We start from the raw sequence: 18,467 nt of genomic DNA, 5'->3' as shown, positions 1-18,467 counted from the left end.
TAAAACGACGACGTTGTTACTAGAAATTTCACAAGAATTCGAATACCTTTTACGCGAGGATTGTGGACGTCGGAAGGATTTTAAATTATTAAACGCTTTGTTCATTTGCAAAATAAGATCGTTTTATTTAATTCCATTTGCAGGTTTACAATAATCTTCTATAAATTTGACTTCTTTGTTCGACCGATGGATCTGGAACAACTCTTTTCTCACAAAAGTGACGAAAATAACGTGAAAATCGTAATCATAGTAACGGGCGTAGCGTTCTATCGCTTTCTTTCGAATCTCACTATAGACTAAGCGCTTACTTTCGGGTAACTCCGTACGGCTCGGTACGAACGCACGTTTCTCCATTCGCCGTGTATGCTCCCACCAAAAGCATCGGGCGAAGAAATGTGTGTATAGTTCGGCCGTTTGACCGTTAGAGGCGGTAATTCGTGGAGCGTACCTTTGGCCAAATTTCTCTCATGCTCATTGACAACCATCCTACTCATCTTTGGACACTATCTGGCATTATCTGAATGGACTTAGTTAATTTTTGTAGCAGACGAAAAACATAACCTTTCATTTCAAGATACTCGATTGTTATTAAAAGTTCGAATGAATTAGAATAAAGGTTATTTATTGCCGTATGCATAATGGCGAATGACCGGGAGGTACTGAGAGAAATTTGGGATGGTAAAATTCCTGTTTGTTTTACGCTTGATTCCGAAGAAATATGTGAATTACAAGGACCCGACCCATTTTATCTTATGGTGCCTAGGTTAAGTTATTTCCCACTCTGCACAGATAAGGTAAATAAATAACATAAATAATATAAAAGATGTAAGTAAAGTGCTATCAATAACAATTATCTCTATAATTTTTAATTGCTCCATTTTACACATTTTTTTTATTAGATACGAAAACATTTTATAAGACATATACAAAGTGACAGTAAGCAGGAGCACGAGATGTGGTTAGAATTTAATGGTATCCCCCTAAAGTGGCACTATCCGATTGGTGTTCTTTTGGATATCTATTCCAACGACGTTGAATTACCTTGGAATATCGTCGTTCATTTTGATAGGTTCCCAGAAAATGTGCTGATGCACTGTCAAAATAAGTGAGTATATCTGCAAATAGTCGAATATCTGTTTCTAATAAGATACTCGATTTGACGAGACGTTTGAATTTCAATTATAGAGAAGTAGTGGAAGCGTATTTTCTCTCCTGTGTAAAGGAAGCAGATGTATTAAAGCACAGAAGCCAGGTTGTATCCAGTATGCAAAAGAAAGATCACAATCAATTATGGTCTGGTTTACTCAACGATAAGTTCGATCAATTCTGGTCTGTAAATCGAAAACTTATGGAGGCCAGTAACACGGAGGAAGGTTTTAAGTATATACCATTTCGATGTTATACGAGCGAGGACAAATACGTACAAAAACTTGTAAAACCTGTAAACGAGGAAGGCCAAAGGAAGACGTTAAGGCATTTGCTGAACGAAGTATTCCCAGACAATGAAAATGGTAAATATTTTGTTTGTTTGTGAATATTTTATGAGTTATATGTATCGTTTTTCTTGTATAGTTACAGTGTTCACTCATGGTATTAGCCCACCTTTGGAAACACCCCTCCAATGGATGTCAGAACACATGAGCTATCCTGACAATTTTTTACATTTGATCGTGACATCATAACCCACAATGAAACAGCCAATTGACTAATTATCGATGAAATCGTGAGTTAAGTGCTGTTTTCTCTCACCAGTATTACTGGTATTTTAATCAAGATCGCTTTACCACGGGTCTTTTTAATGTTATGTGCTTTGTCGTATATTTATTTTATACGAAATCATAACTGACCCTCTAATTTTTCCTGGATGATATCGGTTAAACGCAAAGCTGTTACTGTTGCTTATATTCTTGTAACGCACGAACATACTCAAACTCTGTCGTAATGGCAACGTTGGACTTGTGCTAAAATCGAATCGATATTGGACCACGTTTATTACAGATCGATCGGATTGTAATTCAATTCGCAATATTGTACCCGGAAGGAAATATATTGTATAAATATAATTATATAAATATTTAAAGAATCATTTATGTATATAAACGTATTAATTACGATTGTATTGGATATCGTATAAAATCAATGTGAATATCATAGGTAGGAAATGAAACGAAAATTGATTGCTACCTTACTTGAAAAAGAGGGAAGTGAAGGGAGCGAAAACATTAAAGACACTAAACTATAAAATAGAGACATGGTCGTTTAATTTACAATCGAGAACCATAATTGTGTTATAAATTAGTTTATTGCACAGCTATCTCGAGGCTTTCGATATATCCTTAATATTTGCGAGGATACGGTACTATCGTTACGAGTTGCCAAAGAGCCGACTGGTCTCCGCACAATAACAGGCTGGTTTCCGTAGCTACTATATTCCATGGTTCTGCGACTCGTCCCAAAGGTTAAATAGTTAACAAGTTCCTTTTTACTTTGTTGCTCCTGAAATGTAGAGATTTACGAGACATTGAAATAATTATTGCTCGGAACAATGTACAAAACCATATACAATGTGTTCTTAAAATACAATTTATGTATTAAGACGATTCTAAGTTGAAATAGAAGATTAATAAAATGTTGTTTCTATATTTAATTACAATTTAAATATGACGTTTTCAATTGGTAGACCTGTGCGTCGTAAATAAATAATTACTTTAAATATAATCAGAGCAGCGTCTTGGTATCTCTTGTGAATCTCTTCCTTGGTCACTACGGCCTTCACTTCGGGCGATTCATAGCGCTCCGTCATTTACAACTCTTTTTTTCAATGGTCTTTGTATAGGAAACCTGTAACACGTATCGATTTACAAATTACGATATACAAATGGGATCGGCGATTGAACGACATGACAATCATCATAAAATGTCCTGTGTTTAACGAACCAGCGAAATCATCGATCGAAAGAACTGTACGATCTGTCCCTCGAAAATTATTGTCTACCAAAGGAGAAGAGAGATAAAAGACAGTGGGGAAAAGAGGCATGTTCCGAGGAGAACGAGAGAACGAAAACAAGCAGGAGAAACGATGGAGAGAAGGCACACGTTCGTCTAGGGTAAAAATAAACTCAGGCTGGACTTTCACAACGCAGTAAACGCTGTCTTCCAACTATTTTCAGAATTAATATTCTCTACTTTTTTCTCCTCCTCTTTTTGATTAGCTACGCAATCTGGTCTTTTCTTTTTCCGTTTCTTGAGAGAGATTTTCTCTTTTTCCCTCCTTCAGCACTAAATTATTGTTCAATCAAAATGATAATGGTTGAATGTTTCTGCTACGTTTTTTCTCTTTAACGTCTACGTCTAACAGATGACTCTACTATGATTCTAATCGAGTTTGAGAACATGCAATCTATATACCGGTAAATTGAACACGATGCCCAGCTTTTTCAAACAACTTTGTTGTACGGACGATGGTTGATAAAATACGGTCCAGGTCGGCGGTTTCTAAAGTCGCTGACAATTTATAAGCAAGCACTGTCTGATGGTATCGGCGGACGGACAAGAAGTACACGGTAAGAATAATCAGCGAAACTTGAGACTTTGTCGTCACGCTGATCTTTAACTCGCAAACAGAGAAGACACGTTATTCGTCTATTGGAATGAAGCCAGAAACTTTTTGGTATCCCTTTCGAACTTCCGGTTGAGAACGCCAGACGCGTGGAATCCTGTCGTGAATTTTTTAGCGTTGTAGACAGTAGCTTATTACCTTTGAATGCGAAACGATTTAGCAAAAGATACAGTGCTATGCAGTTGTACAACTTACTGAGAGGAAATTAACTGGGTCCACGCAATCGTAACTTTAATTCGAACAAATTCATTTGCAAGGTTACACGATCGAAGTAAATATGTAACGTTAGTATGAATTTTCGTGTGCATATACCACTGTACCCTTCCTAATTGCATTGTAACAGTCGGTGACATTTATTGGCGTTGATTGAAGCGTTGCATCAGTCATACTTTGATTCAAGGTCTGTTTTGCGCGCACACGGTGGCCTCAATAAAAACGAATCGCGATTTAATATTAGGAACTATCGATAAACATCGTTTATTCCTTAATACAGCCGAAATTATCGGCTAGAATGAACACCACTTACAAACAGAGTTATCGCGGATTTCATTTTCTTCCCATTTGCAATGTTAATCATGCCAAGTGATTTTAAGCTAATTACGTACCGGGAGAACGCAATATGGCCTACAATAAGAACGATAAGATATTTAATAATCTTTCAAAAAATCGTAGAGAGTAGTATCGATAAATCAGTGCAACTATGCTACCACCGTCGATAACAAAAATGCCTGGACTATACGATTGACGTTAAGAGCTTCCATAAACCTGCAGAGGGATTCAAAACTTGTTTGATCAACGTCATTCGGGACATTACAATTTTAAATAAGCTGTTAAAGTCACATTTAGATAGGAATGCAACAATTAGTACAAGTTTATCGCACGAAACTAATCGCGCTTCCGGTTTAATTATCATGTATTCCAATCCAATTATACGTCTACTCTAGAGATATATAGGAATATATGTATCGCATCACATGCATGTGTGCAGCTGCCCGCGCTACATTTTTTAGCCCCTGCTACATAAGTTCAAGGAAACAGTCAATAAAAACAGCAATTCAATTTTTCTCCCCGCATTAGCCTGCTGCATTAACGGTGATTTATAAATAAACATGTAGTCTTTATATCGTAAAAAAACTCGTCGAGTTTTAAGAATGAGAAGACATTTAGCAATTTGAAAAAACAACTACGATAAGTTAAAGATCTTTTACGTCATTTATCGACACAAGTGCATAGCCGATGAACAGCAACTGCATGGCGTGCAGGCAGGCGTGCGATTGCGTGCCTAGAAAGTTTAGCGAGTACGTGTGCGATCGTCGATCCTCGGATACTACCAATCAACCACGATAACGGAAACAATGCATCGGTTGCATCGATTGCAGATCGCACGACTGTATGAGTGTGCATCCGACGTGACTACTTTCAGTATACGAATCACTAAGTTGACTTGTCCTTATCTTCGATATGACTTCAGTCCTCGTTCAAATGCGACAGAATTATTTAAAAGTATCGCGGAGAAGTGTACTTTAACGATAAATGTAACACGTGTGTAACGCCGGTATTTCAGAATATGACGAAATTTCGAACCGAATGACGTCGGCATATTGCAAGCTTGTATCGCAGTTGTAGGTTTTAAGTTGAATTTGGCGTAATTCGAGGTAGAACGTTGCAGTAGTATTTCACGAGTTTCTTCAGCGTGCGAAACGTTTCGTTAGATAAGATTACCATCTTTGCTGAAAAAGAAAAGAAGAACAATCGTTGGAACAATAGCAGGAATGATACCGATTTGCGACATTTTTCTTCGTACGAGCTTTCAACATCAAACCTCTTCAAACGACATAAGTGATTGGATTTATTTCTCACCTTATTTCTAGAGTTATTTCTCAAAATATTGGAACATTATTCGCGTTATTGTCACAAAAAAGAAAGGCATAAGGCAAAGGAAAGTTGTGCGGTCGATGAGACAAAAGTTACTTTGTAAGCCATGTCTGTTATTTCCTCGAATGCATTTCTAATTATATTCTCGTCCTCGATGTATCGATACGTCGCGTAATAAATAATGGGATGAAACAAGATCGAGATCAAAGACTGTACCGCTCCCTCGAAGTCAACTTGTAAATCGGCGTGTGTATGTATCTTTGTTCGACTCTGTCAACTTTTCTCAAATTATCAGTTTCCCGGTTATCTCGAGACGCTCAGTCTGCCACGCGTGTAAGCGCCTCTGAGAAATGTATATACATAATCAAATGCGTTTTCACAATCACGTAATCTCGTACGATTAGAATTATCTAAAGCTACAAGAAATAAAAGAAAAGGATGTACTGATTGCATTATATTTTCGATGGTGGCAAAACGTGATACAAAAACGGTTGCGAATTTGTATTCCACGATAAACACGTACTGTGGAGTCAGGGTTAAAGGGAAAGGTCGTGCCACTATAATTAAGTTGTTACGTTAAGTTGTTAATTACTTCGAAAAATGAAAATAATACACGAAGGTTTCTTTTAAAATAGTCTCTTATATTTTCTCTCAAATTCTCATAATCTACGCGTGTGTATATAATACAATATTTAATACAGTAATTTTTCTTTCTTCGAGCGTACAAAAAAAGTGAAATAAACGACAGATTCACGATGCCTGTCTCACCGTACATTAAAATCGTTCTCAAGCATTCTCTCTCCCTTTCTCTCCGAATAAATTCAGTCTCTCCCTCTCACGCTGTCGCTACGTTGTTCTCGGTGAATCACAATAGCGGATATGCTTGGTAATCGGTCGAATTTTGCCGACAAATTGAGAAATATGCGGATCGGGCGATGCGCAGTATATCGTTGCTTTCGCCGCTGTTTTTAACGTCCGCTGAGAATTTCGACCGTACAAAGAGAGGAAAAAAAAATGGATAAGCCCTCGAGGCTAGGTATCAACGATTCTACGATTATCACACTTTGAGCTGCCTCTCTTGGCGAGGGAATCCGATTCGTTCGTTTCTAGCTCTCGATCAACCCTCAGAACGAGTTCACGTTCGACTAACACAGTTTTCCATATATCATCCGGATGATTTATGATCGAATGCGAATTAAATGCCAACCGATCAGAATGACTGGAGATGTACAGTGGACGAGCGGAAGATATATATTAAAAAGGAGGGAAGAAAAAAAAAAAAAGAAACGAACAAAAGTATGATCTATCGAATTTATACGACATCTAGATCGATCTGGTTTATCCGATTAGAAAACAGAGAAGAGAAACAAGATGATGATTTTGACGCGTCGAATTAGCGACCAAATAAATAAAAGAATAAATGTGAATACTGATATTATTACACGCTTGGACGAGTCACCGGTGTTCTCTTTCGCGGAGCGTATCCTTGCCAACAACCCGCACGGGAACGCTTCTTTGCCGCGGAGAGGACGTAAAAATACGTGGCTCGTTCTAAGGACGCGAGACATTTTGGTCCTTGATTCTTTCTCGCGCCAGCGAAGCTATAAGGCACGAGCGATCTTTAAAAGGCACCGGGCGAGTTTTCAAGCGCTTCGTTACATACAATTTGATCATATTAAAATATAATAATTATGTATACATATACATATTTATTTATATATATATATATAAAGTCACTTTGTCTCTATCGTTCAACACTACATATATATATATATATTTCTTTACACATATAAGATACACGAGCATTATGCTTACAACGTAATTATTTCTGTGTGTGTGTGTGTGTGTGTGTATGTATGGTTTGTGTATATACATCATCTCCCTGCACGTGGGTTTAAAACGTGGGGGTTCGCCCACGAAGTTTTTCTCCCCACTTCGAACCAACCGTTCGTTCTCTCCGTGTCTCCTTCCCCTCTCTTTTACTTTCTGTTCACACAGTTTGATGCACTTAAAAAATATTGCTTATACAACGCTTTATGCCTCGTTTAATAGACTCTTGTGGGCTGTGCACATGGAACACACGCGTGCGCACGTTCAAAACGCGCGCCGACACACACGCAATCACGCATTTATTTCTCGCGCTATCGAACGCGCACGCTCTCTCTCTCTCTCTCTCTCTCTCTCTCTCTTTCACACACACACACACAACACGCGGGCGCGCATACACACACACACTCTCTCTCTCTCGTCAGTCGGTTCGACAGTACGTTTATTATGTAAAACGTTGTTATGGCATTATGTAATTCATTATGGCTTAAGATTACGCTATATTTTATTGTACATTGCCACCTTGACCCTATCGGCGAACGCGGACAAGGTTAATACGGTTTCTTCTCCCACTTTGGCGATATTCGATTCTCGAGGTTTATTCTTTGCCAAAGAAATTCGTTAAAAAGATCTCAGTTAGAAAATGAATAAAAGAAAGAGATTAGCGGTACGTTTGGTAGATGAAATTCCATCTACCAATAGAGGTAGGAAACCGGAGGAATTTAGTTTCTGCTCCATGAAGGCATGAATCCAGGTAAATACCGTTGACCCGTGCGTAGCACTATCCACGAGGAACGCAAGTGCATCTTTCTGGCTGATAATACACGCGGCTATCGCAACGCGTGAGATTAGTTGCGCTTGGAACGAGCTCGATTGAGTCTGAATATTGAAACATTGACGTAACTGCTCTGTCTGCGATGGTAATTTACAAAATTGCCCTTCTTTGCCGCGACGTGCTCAATTGCCGGATCGCAGAACATTCGTGGAACGCTATTTTCGGTTTCCCATCCGAGGGAAACTTTCTCGCCGGATCGTACTCTATTTTCGCAGACCGTGGGGCACACGCTGTACGCGTAGATTATCTCGTTCCAATCGATTCGGGCAGATAGCGATCGATTATCAGACACAGAAAACGGAACGGGGCATTTCCGAGTTTTTCTTTTTTTTTCGCTTCGCGACCGACCGCTGATTCAGAAACTTTCTTCGCCGTGATAGCTCGAAGGTCGTTCGACGATAAAAATGAACGCGTTATCGACTCGAGAATCGAAATAAGCCGGCGGAATACCAAGCGGAGAACGAACGCATGAAACGATGTAAACGCGTGAATAATTTATAAGAATAATTAAGAACATTACTCTCGTGGTTTTGTACCGCGAACGAGTGCGCTAACCTAAATTAGAATCGCGACCATATTCTCTAAACACTCGATGCTATAACGACGTTGAGTCCCTGTGTGATTCTAATTTCTATATTATATGTATATCGTGTAAGGCACGCGGATTTTACGGAACGTTTTCGTGTGTGTGTCTTTTTGAAAGTCTCCCCGTACGATCAGTCTCGTATCCCGACTTGGAGTATACGTATATGTGCGATCAACGAACGAATCGTTTCGACGTAGAACATTGGATCGTCAAAATTTCATCGATCAATAGCAATAAAAATATTTACAATTACTTTATCGCAACAAATACATATTTTTAAGTTTCTCCACGCGGAATCGATTCGCCGTTTTACATTCCCTTTTTATCCTTGTCGATTTCTTAGCGGAATCGAGACACAAATTTGTACAAAATATAGCTCTATATACGACTAAGTCTACGTGTAAGTTTGCTCTAAATTGGGCGACACGTTTGTTCTAGGATCAGCGAGAAGAAAGGCACGGATGGCGGCCTCGAAGGGAAACGTGTACGGCGAATTTCTCGCGAAGTCCTTCTTCGACATTTCGTCCCTTTCCTTCTTCCTCGGGATCGCACATTCGATACAAAAATAACCACGAATGATGATGCTAGCGAGGAGATCGAGCCAAATTATTATCAAAGATGCATCGATATGTTCGAAATCCGAGTTTACTCGGCTCGATCTTCCCATACCATCCTATATACATATTTACAGAAAATTCGATCCAGGATGAAGGAAACGAGATACCTAAGGAAATAAATCGCCTGGCTGTTCGAGAGGGGAGAGAGTTCCGGAAAATTAGAGAGGAAAAACTGAGACGAAACCCTGTCGTAATACTTACGCACCATGCGTGGCACACGGGTGCGCGTATGGAAGAAATTGTTTGAGCAATTAAACGATATTAAGAGATCGATCCTCGATTGAACGCAAAACGAGAGGAGCGGCGTCGGTTCGTGGAAAAGTCCGGTGTCGCGACACCGATCTGCTTCTACCGAGAAATCGAACCGGGCTCGAAAAAGAAAAACCGGTAGCCGTTTCCCATGGTCGATTACGAATCGAGCGTTTTCCGCGAAGGCAATTGGCGGCGAAATAAAGGCGGTTTCGTGGTGTTGCGTTGCGGAACGGCACGGTGCCGCGCGCGAGACCACGCTACCGAGTTTTCCTCATGATCGATATCATACCGAGACTGACATAATTCCGTAATTATAGCGAGCACACTCGACCTCTAAACGGCCTAGCCGATAGCCGTCGAATGAGCTAATCTCGTCGATAAAGCCGGCGCGAGAAAAAACTTCTTCGTGTGTGTACTTCTCGACGATTTTCATGGGTGGGGAGAAGGAGGGAGAGTAGAAGGGGAGGAGTGAAGAAACCTTGCGGAGGGCAGCGGGAGAAAAAAAGGCCAGATCCGAAGAAGTTGGAACATGCCGAACGAAGACGCGACCGTGTATAATCTCCTTCCATATCCCGGCTCGTCCAATGGTCGATTAAGACTTATCGTGATGTATAACGCGACACCGATGATCGAAGAAATGATAAACGCTTACGTGGCATACGACGTGTCGTAGATCACGTACCAATCGATCCTGCCCGGCTAAATCCTTTGTGCAAGGTCTTTTGCTATCCAACGAATATCTACGAATCGATTGAAACGTCCTCGATACGGATAAAATATTAACTATAATTTTTTTTTTTTTTTTTGTTTCCGAATTAAATGTCATCGATAACGGATACATTGAACGGAGATATCGGCTTTAAAAAATTGCTTTCATATCAAATATCGACTCCTTGATATTCGATTAATTTCGATGGATACTATATCCCGTCAAGATAGAACAAACCGTCGCTCCTGTTTCGCGCAATCGAGGATCAAACGTGATTTACCAATTAAGTGTAATGAGGACTCGCTGGATACCTAACAAACGCACTCCTGACCTGTGGGAACTCAGTGTACGGACTTGGGTGAGCCCTCCAGGATACCGGCAATCTCAGGCTCAGCTCGAGAGCATAGTCGTGACCCCTGCCTTCGTTCAAATTACAGATACTTTGGCAGTTGTTGTTGTTGTTGTTCACGATTATACTGTGGCTACTGACTGGCGACAAGCCTCTTTGGATCGCGTGTTCCTTGATGGGTTTGGTCACAGGATTGTCCAAATACGGCTTGAATAGAATTGCGTCCTTCTTCAACGTTGGTCCCGGTGGCGGAGGCGCGGTGGACGCCGGTGGTGTTGGCACGGTGCTCGATACCGGCTCCGTCCTCGACGGAGAGGCGACGACGAGCCTCTTTGGCTTCACCAAACAGAGCGGCGTTTCCTGAGGAGGCACTTCGTGGCAGGAGTTCGTCCTGATCGGGTCTTCGGCTTCCAGGCAGAGCCTCTTCGGCGACGGCAGAGTTTCGTAACAGCAGGAAAGCGTGCAGTGCTGTCTCTTAAACGCAGGGGACAATTCCTCCGAGTGCTCGGGAGCCGAGGCGATCTCCGAGGAATATTCTCGAGGCGAATAACAGTACAGTCTGGTGTGCGAGTTGGAGTAGCAAGATCCTCTTAAGGAGGTTTCCTGGTAGCACGAAGCGACCGGTGTTACGACGTGGCCGTCCATGCAACAGGCGAGATTGCAAGAAACGACGGGCTCGTTCTCGGAAGATACATCGACCGCGGCTGGATGCTGGTAGTACGGAAAATGGTGCGAAGAGGAGGAACCAACGTCGCAACAGTAAAGAGGCGGAGGCGATCGCTCGAACTCGATTTCAATTCGATCGTGCGATAAGCTCGAAACGTAGTTCGACGTCCTCAGATCTACCGGTGAGTCACCGGAAGCGGCATCCTGGATAGGGCCGAGCCGTTGTCTGGAGTTTCCACGGAGGGCGATCTCGCCTCGCAGTTCCGTCTCCTGCCCGAGCCACTTCTGTACCTGACGACGGTTTATGCCAAATTTCCTGGCGGTGGCACGTTGATTGCCCGCCACGCCGACGTCTCGATGAAAAGCGTCGAGGACGTCCAATTTGAATCGAAGGGAGAAAGATCGTCGACGAGCGAGGTCGTTGGATGAATTGTGGCCGCCGGAAGAGCAGTCGAGAGGGTCCATCTCGCTGTCGGAGCAACTTGTGCTTGATCTACCGGAGCTGACTGGTTCCTGAGGGCTCGAGGGTAAAGAGTACCCTTCTCGATCGTGTACGGGGCTTATCGGACAGGAGTCGGCGAGTGTCGAGGTAGCGGCAGGTGGTCGTTGGTAATCGACGTACGAAGACGCGACAACGGCTTCTCTTCCTTCTTCCACGATCGGTGCTGCGACATCCTCCTCCAGCTGGATCTCTTCCTTGACCATCGCCCTACCGATTTCCGGTTCTTCAGCGATGTTCTCCGTTTCCTTCTCTGCGTGGATACGAACCGCGGTGGTCGTCGTTTCCCTGGACTCTCTCTGGTGTTGCTGCTGCGCCGATCGGTGGTGCAGGGACGGGATCGGCTTCTCGGAATCCAACGTTGGTGACGCGTGTGCGTGTGCGTGTTCGTGGACGTGCACGTGCAAGCATGGACTCGCGGAGGCCCGTGGGGAATCCAAGTGAACGGACGTGGTGGAGCTGGAGCTAGAGTTGGAACCGGTGCCGTTGGCTGGATACGAAATGGGCGAGAGAGGGACCCTCGAGACACCGGGGGAACTCGTCGACTCGCACGGCCCTGGCGTCGCCGCCGAGTCTGGGCTCGCTCGTTCCGTCTTTATCATCGACGGCGCTAGCAGCGATCCGTACGACGGCGGTGACGATGATTTCCCGTCCATCGACGACGACGAATCCACGTCCCCGTAATTTTGCTGAGATCGATGATGATGGTGATGAGTAGCACTAGGTGTCGAAGAACGATGTCGATGTAACGACGATGTGGCGATCGCAATCTCGTTGCTAGCCTCGTTAGCACCGTATCGGTGGTGTTCCTGATGAACAGGTACTCGATACGCCGTCAGAGTCTGATACACTTTCGCTTCGTTTCGACCGTCAATAGAATTTTCGTGTTCTCGTTGACCGTCCGAATTTAGAACGTAGTAGGTGGATTCCTGATCTGCGCGTGTCTCTGAGTAACCGTGAACGTCCACCGTTACCTGTACTCGATCCTCCGTTTCCCGACAAGAATGATGCTGCTCGGAATTGCTGCCGGAATATTCTTGATATCCGAGACGAACGGGCAAAACCGGCGCCGTCGCCGTTCCAGATTGGGAAGCATATTGGGGCGAAGAGGGTGAACCACCATGAGGAGGATGAGAAAGAAGAGGTGGGGGCCCTTGCTGTGTAGCCAGCTCGTCGCCGTGCAGTCTGGCGAGGCTGAGGTTCAAGGCCGGCGCTGCTGGAGTCACGGCAGGCCCCGTGGCTTCCGTCACGGTACCGTCCGGCTTGGAAACACCCACGGGAGAGATCGCCGTTGTCGAGACCACTCCACCACTGGTATTTCCAGTCTCGGCACAACTGTTTCTCAAATTATCCTCGCACTGCAGCCATTTCTGTATTTGGCGTCGATGAATCCCGTACTTCCTCGCGGTGGCACGCTGATTTCCACGACAGTCGATGTCGTTTCTGTACGAATCGAGAACCTTGAGCTTGAAGGCCGGAGCAAATATCCGTCTGCTTCCCATCACACCGACCGATTTCCTCGCATTCTGTTGCTGCTGATGTTGATGCACTGATTGCTGTTGTTGCTGTTTTTGATGCACCATTTTCACTGCTGTGTTTCCCTCACCGAGCACTTCGCTTACTCCATGAGCCATAACGCGTGTTATATTTCACGAACCGAACTCCTTCGCAGCGTGACGATGACCGTCACGTCGAACACGAGAACGAGAACACGACGATGAGCTTCGAAACCGGGCACTGCCAACGACGCACGGGGGTACCTTAACGCGTAACATTGCACGAAGTGGCCTGGCCGCGCCGCGCACGGAGTTCCTTTTAGGTCTTGGTAGATGCCGTAACTAATTTTCATCCCCACCACCGGCGACGAATGCGGCTGCTTCCCACTGAAACGATCTTTCCCTTCCCCTCCCTCGTCCCAAGCTCGCGCTCTCGCTCGCTCACCCCTTGCCGCGCGTCCCCTTTCTCATTGCCGCACTCTCGGTCTCTCACCGTACTACCCCCACTCCCGCATCGACCGTACTCTCGCGCTTTCTCTCTCTTTCCTACCACCGATCCATTCTCTGTCCTTTACTCTCCGTATTCAGTAAGCGCCCCTCGACGTCCCGCATCCCACTCGAGTAGCACAGGCGCTAGTCCACCGCCGTCGGCCACCAGTCATTCTTCTTTCTTTGCGCCACCGACCTAACCTCCACCAACTTCTCTCTTTCTACGGCTCTCGTCATCCTGCCTGACTGCCCGCACCCGTAGGCGCCCCACCCGCCCCTCCCCCCCGTCGCACCCTCTCGCCTTTCTCTCCTCCCTTTCACACCTCAGCTCCGTAAAACTCCGCCATTTTGTGTGCTCACTTCCGTTAATGACGCGCGCGGGAAACGTCACGCCAGCGTGACGACGCTCTCGGCGCCATGTTGTCTGCCGTACTCGTCTGACTGCCTGCCTGCCTGCTTGCCTGCTTGCCTGCCTGCCTGCCTGCCTCTGCCGTTCGCTCGCCCGCTCGCTCACTCGCTCGTTGCTTACCAACTCTCGGCTCGCACTAGCCAGCATGGAGCCGTGATTTTTGTTCGCCTTTCTCCTAGTGCGACTCGATCATATCTTTTCTCGGCACTCGCTATACTGGCATATGCTACGCAGAATCTTTTCCAATGTCTGTGAATTGCGATCGAATCGATTCGAATCGAATTAAAGCGTTAAAAGAATTGTGGACGCGCGACTCGACTCGACTCGACCCGACGAGCTACGATGTTTTCTCGCGCGGCTGAGATTAGGCGTGTTATCTAGGTTAAATCGTTGAAGACCTACGTCAGACTTCGCATACGGTACGATTCTTGAAAGTTTGCCGTACCGAGCGCCAACACAGCGACCGTCGTCTAGGAAGTTTTATTGGCATCGAATAAGGGGAAAGGCCGGTGAGGCAAGGGGATTTTGCCTTCCAGGAAAAATGCTTGTGGCCGTGTCAGCTTTGCCAGGTAGTGGTAGGTCTCGTTAGGGTTGAAGTACCGTTCCCATTATAATCCCGGTAGGGTAATGTGATCTGTATTGTTCTTTCCTGGTTATTACCAGCATTCTACCGACTTACCGTTACCAGTCACTACGGTGGCTATTCATAGTTTTCGTCGCATTCTTATTTTTCGTTTCTCGAATGCTCGTCCTATTCACTTCTTGGTTATCACTGAATGAGATTTCGAAGCGTGCATACGGATCACACGTTCCTCGCATATACGTAGTGGAATGAGATCATGTTGTTTTTGTGGCGTGAGCCGACAGTTAATATGTTTAGCTTTACGCGCGGTTGCCATGTCGCTGAGCCGCACGTAGGCCGCAACGTATACGGACGCGGAGAGACCTGCAAGCAATGACGCAAGCCTCGTGTTAGTATATATGTACTTTGGAGAAACAGGAGTGAGAGAGACGGGCCTTGTAGAAAGAAACGAACCGAGGCCTCGTAAATTTCCACGATTCGCGCCACTAGCAGAAACTGAGACTCGACCGATCCTCCTGTCGTTCCACGAAGGAGCACCCTACTGCGTTTCTAAGAATCTGCCTGCTTATTCTCGCTCCGTCGATCATTCCAACTCCGAACCGCTTCTAAATACATCTGACAATCATTAACATCGCGACGAGAGGAACGTGCCTCCTGAAGCGATACGACCTTCGCATAGTTTCGCGAGCGTGTCTCATCTTTTTGGTATTTTATGCTTGTCGTTCAAATCACGAGATCGTATCTTCTTTCCTTTTTTACCGAACTCAATGTTGTTTTTCTCTATCATCGGACGTCTCATGATCGTAGTCGAGCTCTGGGTCTATGGAAAAGAAACGAGAGCAGAGCCGATCGTGGAATAATATCGGTAAGAGGCATAGCAGTAGCAGACCGACAGTCGCCTAAGTACGCCACGATGGCTGGCACGTTCATCGGATTTGTCCTTGGGGCCGAAGGTAGGTGCAGCTCGAAGTCCGAGGACGTGGCAACGCAGCGGCCAGGCTCCCCCTCCTTTGTCCGCCGGCCGGTCTTGCCAGACAGGGTGTCGCCAGCTCGGTCGGCCTGGCCGTCCGGGTTGCTACGAGGGGAGAGGGGAAACGAACAACCCGATGGTGTAAAGGGGCAGGGGGATTCTGTGGGTTAGTGTCTGTATAAGCGTGTGACGGAGCAAGCATTAGGGGGAAGGAGCACGTTTATGAGAGGGAATCGTTCCGAACAGATTACACAGGCGAAACGGAGAAGACCGAGTATAGGAAGGAGAAGGAAGGAAAGAGGGATCTTGTAGTTCGTAAGGTCGAACGTGTGTGCGTGTTATACGATCGGTCGTGGACCTACATTCACGCGGGTAGCCATGTTTGAAAACTCGCGTCCCGCTGGAATGTAGCCTGCAGGGGCCCCATCGTTGATTCCTCCCTTCCTCTCCTTCCTCAACGTCACCCTACGCGATTCCCCGGTTCAAAGCTCGACGACGATGCTCGAACGCCTACCTTCCTCAGCACTGGTCCTCCTGGGGCCCTGTTTTCTCTCTCTCCCTCTTTGCCTTTCTATGGTTTCCTCTTCTATCTGCCCATCCTCTCGCTCTTCTCGTCTCTGCGGCGTTCCATGCTTGGCGCCCCAAATGGTCGCGTAACCAGAGACGCGCCTCTGGCCTGGCCTGGCCTGGCTTGGCCTGGTCGCGCCAGACTTCTCGGCGCCCAAATGATGTACGCCGACCATTCTCTTTCCCTCTTTCTCCCCCATGTTCGTTTGCTTCGGTTTCGTAGCCTTCGCTTTCCTTGCTCTCTTTTCACGCATTTGTACTTGTGCGCGTGTGTATATGTGTGTGTGTGTGCGTGTGTGTGCGTGTGTGTGCGCGCGCTCGCGCGCGACAGTCAAAGGACAGAGTCACCGGATTGAAAGTAAGAGTAAGCGAGATAAGACGCTTCTATTTACCATTGCTCCGACTTGCGACACCTCACCTTTGAGTTCTGTGTACCATACTATACTCATATAGCCCTTACCTACCTTACTTGCGGGGCAAAAGTCACGTGAGAATACCAGCGTAAAAGAAAAGGGCGTACCGGTTGCAATTCCTTGCAAAAAACGCATTAGACAGTTCTCTCCGTTATCTTTGTCTGCGTTACACGCGTATAGAGGCATCGTTCAAGGCTTCTTGGCAAACACGAGACAAACAGTCGCCTATGATACTTATTTTGCTCGGACGATTGATCGAATCCTGTCTGAGGCTGCACTGTCCAAGTTTTCGTATAATTGGCTTCTGTCCAGTACGTAATATCACTTCGCTGTGTATACGTATACGTTTCGAACGAGCCTCTGTCAAGCAACGCTTTGTTCCTTCATTCAACTAATTATACCTTCGTTTGTCTTTGTTTTTGGGCCTTATGATCGGAGTTGGAGAAAAGAAGTATCAACTCCGTATACTCTACATCGTGTAGTATAACGAATAATTGTAGACAATTTAGGACGATAATACGTATGTAAGTTCTTTTGTCCAGAATGAAGAGCGGCACTTGCTAAAATTGCAGGTCCGAGTTTATAACCTGAGTTTATTTACGTACATGCTAACTGGGAGAGCGCCACACGTGCACCAGCACATACAGTTCCATTGCTACGTGTTGGTGTTTGCGTTGTATACGTTATTCTACGTGCATATGTGTGAACGCTTGTGTATTTTAAATCTAGTCGCATAGATGAACCGTAACAGATTGTGTGTCCGTAAGAATTTCTAATCACAGCGGGGTTTCGATGCAAAATTTCGAAGCTTGAACGATTCGTAACGAAATGAATTTAGTGCATCAGGGAACGAAACATGTCGCCTCGTACCTTGACAGATAAAAGCAGCCCTGATTATTATCTATACGTATACGTAGGTTAAGCGTCACAGTTGGTCGCATCGCTCGTTTGCCCACGTACGAATGCAGAAATATACCTTCTCCGTGGGCGGTCACACGATGGCGCCTACTCGCGCATACCTGCGCATACCTGTGTGAGCCCGAGGCTAACCTCGCAAACTCTCGTTTCATCGAGATTCTTCGATTCGTTCCTTTGCACAATCCACTCGCTTTCTTTCGTGTTATCGCCAAGACAAAGAAGGATGGAATAAAAGAACAAAAAGACAACAACGCGTAGAAAGAAACGTTATCGAGAACGAACGCAAGGATCGAAGTGCACACGAGTAAGTGAAATACAATAACGCCCACATTTGCAACTATACGAGAAACGTACACATGCTAACCTTTATCTTATCATTGGCGAAGGCGTATCGAGGTTGACGAGGTTGCCATGCGTTTGCTTTTGATACGACGATGAAAGACAACGACGATGCGGATGACCACAATTCGAAACGATTACTAGCATCTTTCGTATTTGGTTTTCGCGAAAACCTTGAATTCGAACACGGGGATCGTTACGGGTGTAGTCTCCCTCTGACCTCGATGGTTACCGCCTCGCGATTTGCTTTATCGACCGAGCGGTAAAAAATTAAAGGATTAAAAAGCCACGTATTATCCGTTATTTGCTTTATCGACGTTTGAATGCTACTTTTGATCCTATTTTTCATTCAATTCTTTTCTCACTTTTTTGATTTAATGATATTATCGATTCATTTATTTTCTTGCGGTGTTTACATATCAATGTATAGTAGGGTCTTTTTAATCACA

General features: G+C 45.0%; 3 protein-coding genes across 9 annotated transcripts; 1 reads left to right on the top strand and 2 right to left on the bottom strand.

Annotated features, from left to right (window-relative positions):
• The first annotated feature begins 406 nt into the window (after positions 1–406).
• LOC117206140 (autophagy protein 5) lies at positions 407–2,153 on the top strand. Its single transcript, XM_033445204.1, has 4 exons — positions 407–794; positions 900–1,105; positions 1,186–1,511; positions 1,573–2,153. The coding sequence occupies exons 1-4, from the start codon at positions 639–641 to the stop codon at positions 1,680–1,682; spliced, it is 798 nt and encodes a 265-aa protein (XP_033301095.1). The 5' UTR covers positions 407–638; the 3' UTR covers positions 1,683–2,153.
• An 84-nt stretch (positions 2,154–2,237) lies between these two features.
• On the bottom strand, positions 2,238–18,216 carry LOC117206141. Of its 7 annotated transcripts, XM_033445205.1 has the most exons (4): positions 3,815–3,944; positions 3,409–3,716; positions 2,708–2,841; positions 2,238–2,496 (listed from the first exon to the last, which is right to left on the bottom strand). In XM_033445205.1, exons 3-4 carry the CDS (start codon positions 2,801–2,803, stop codon positions 2,296–2,298), a joined length of 297 nt encoding a protein of 98 aa, XP_033301096.1. In that variant the 5' UTR covers positions 2,804–2,841; positions 3,409–3,716; positions 3,815–3,944; the 3' UTR covers positions 2,238–2,295. The 7 variants fall into 7 exon arrangements, with proteins under 7 accessions (XP_033301096.1, XP_033301098.1, XP_033301102.1 ...); XM_033445207.1 differs by lacking the exons at positions 3,409–3,716; positions 3,815–3,944 and adding an exon at positions 18,044–18,216; XM_033445211.1 differs by lacking the exons at positions 3,409–3,716; positions 3,815–3,944 and adding an exon at positions 4,225–4,246.
• LOC117206138 lies at positions 6,115–14,074 on the bottom strand. Its single transcript, XM_033445199.1, has one exon. It carries the CDS (start codon positions 13,466–13,468, stop codon positions 10,604–10,606), a length of 2,865 nt encoding a protein of 954 aa, XP_033301090.1. The 5' UTR covers positions 13,469–14,074; the 3' UTR covers positions 6,115–10,603.
• Positions 18,217–18,467: the final 251 nt, after the last annotated feature.

This window comes from Bombus bifarius, unplaced genomic scaffold (genome assembly GCF_011952205.1).
Source record: "Bombus bifarius isolate JDL3187 unplaced genomic scaffold, Bbif_JDL3187 scf7180000007996, whole genome shotgun sequence".
NCBI lineage: Eukaryota > Metazoa > Arthropoda > Insecta > Hymenoptera > Apidae > Bombus > Bombus bifarius.
Note: the sequence above shows the minus strand (reverse complement) of the source record. Positions and strands in the feature narration are given on the sequence as shown.

Coding starts and splice junctions, on each gene's coding strand:
- LOC117206141 (XM_033445207.1), bottom strand. CDS start 2,803: ATGACGGAGCGCTATGAATCGCCCGAAGTGAAGGCCGTAGTGACCAAG. Junction 2,497..2,707: donor CTGCTCTGATTATATTTAAA/GTAATTATTTAT, acceptor TCTACATTTCAG/GAGCAACAAAGTAAAAAGGA.
- LOC117206138 (XM_033445199.1), bottom strand. CDS start 13,468: ATGGCTCATGGAGTAAGCGAAGTGCTCGGTGAGGGAAACACAGCAGTG.
- LOC117206140 (XM_033445204.1), top strand. CDS start 639: ATGGCGAATGACCGGGAGGTACTGAGAGAAATTTGGGATGGTAAAATT. Junction 795..899: donor TCCCACTCTGCACAGATAAG/GTAAATAAATAA, acceptor TTTTTTTATTAG/ATACGAAAACATTTTATAAG. Junction 1,106..1,185: donor CTGATGCACTGTCAAAATAA/GTGAGTATATCT, acceptor TTTCAATTATAG/AGAAGTAGTGGAAGCGTATT.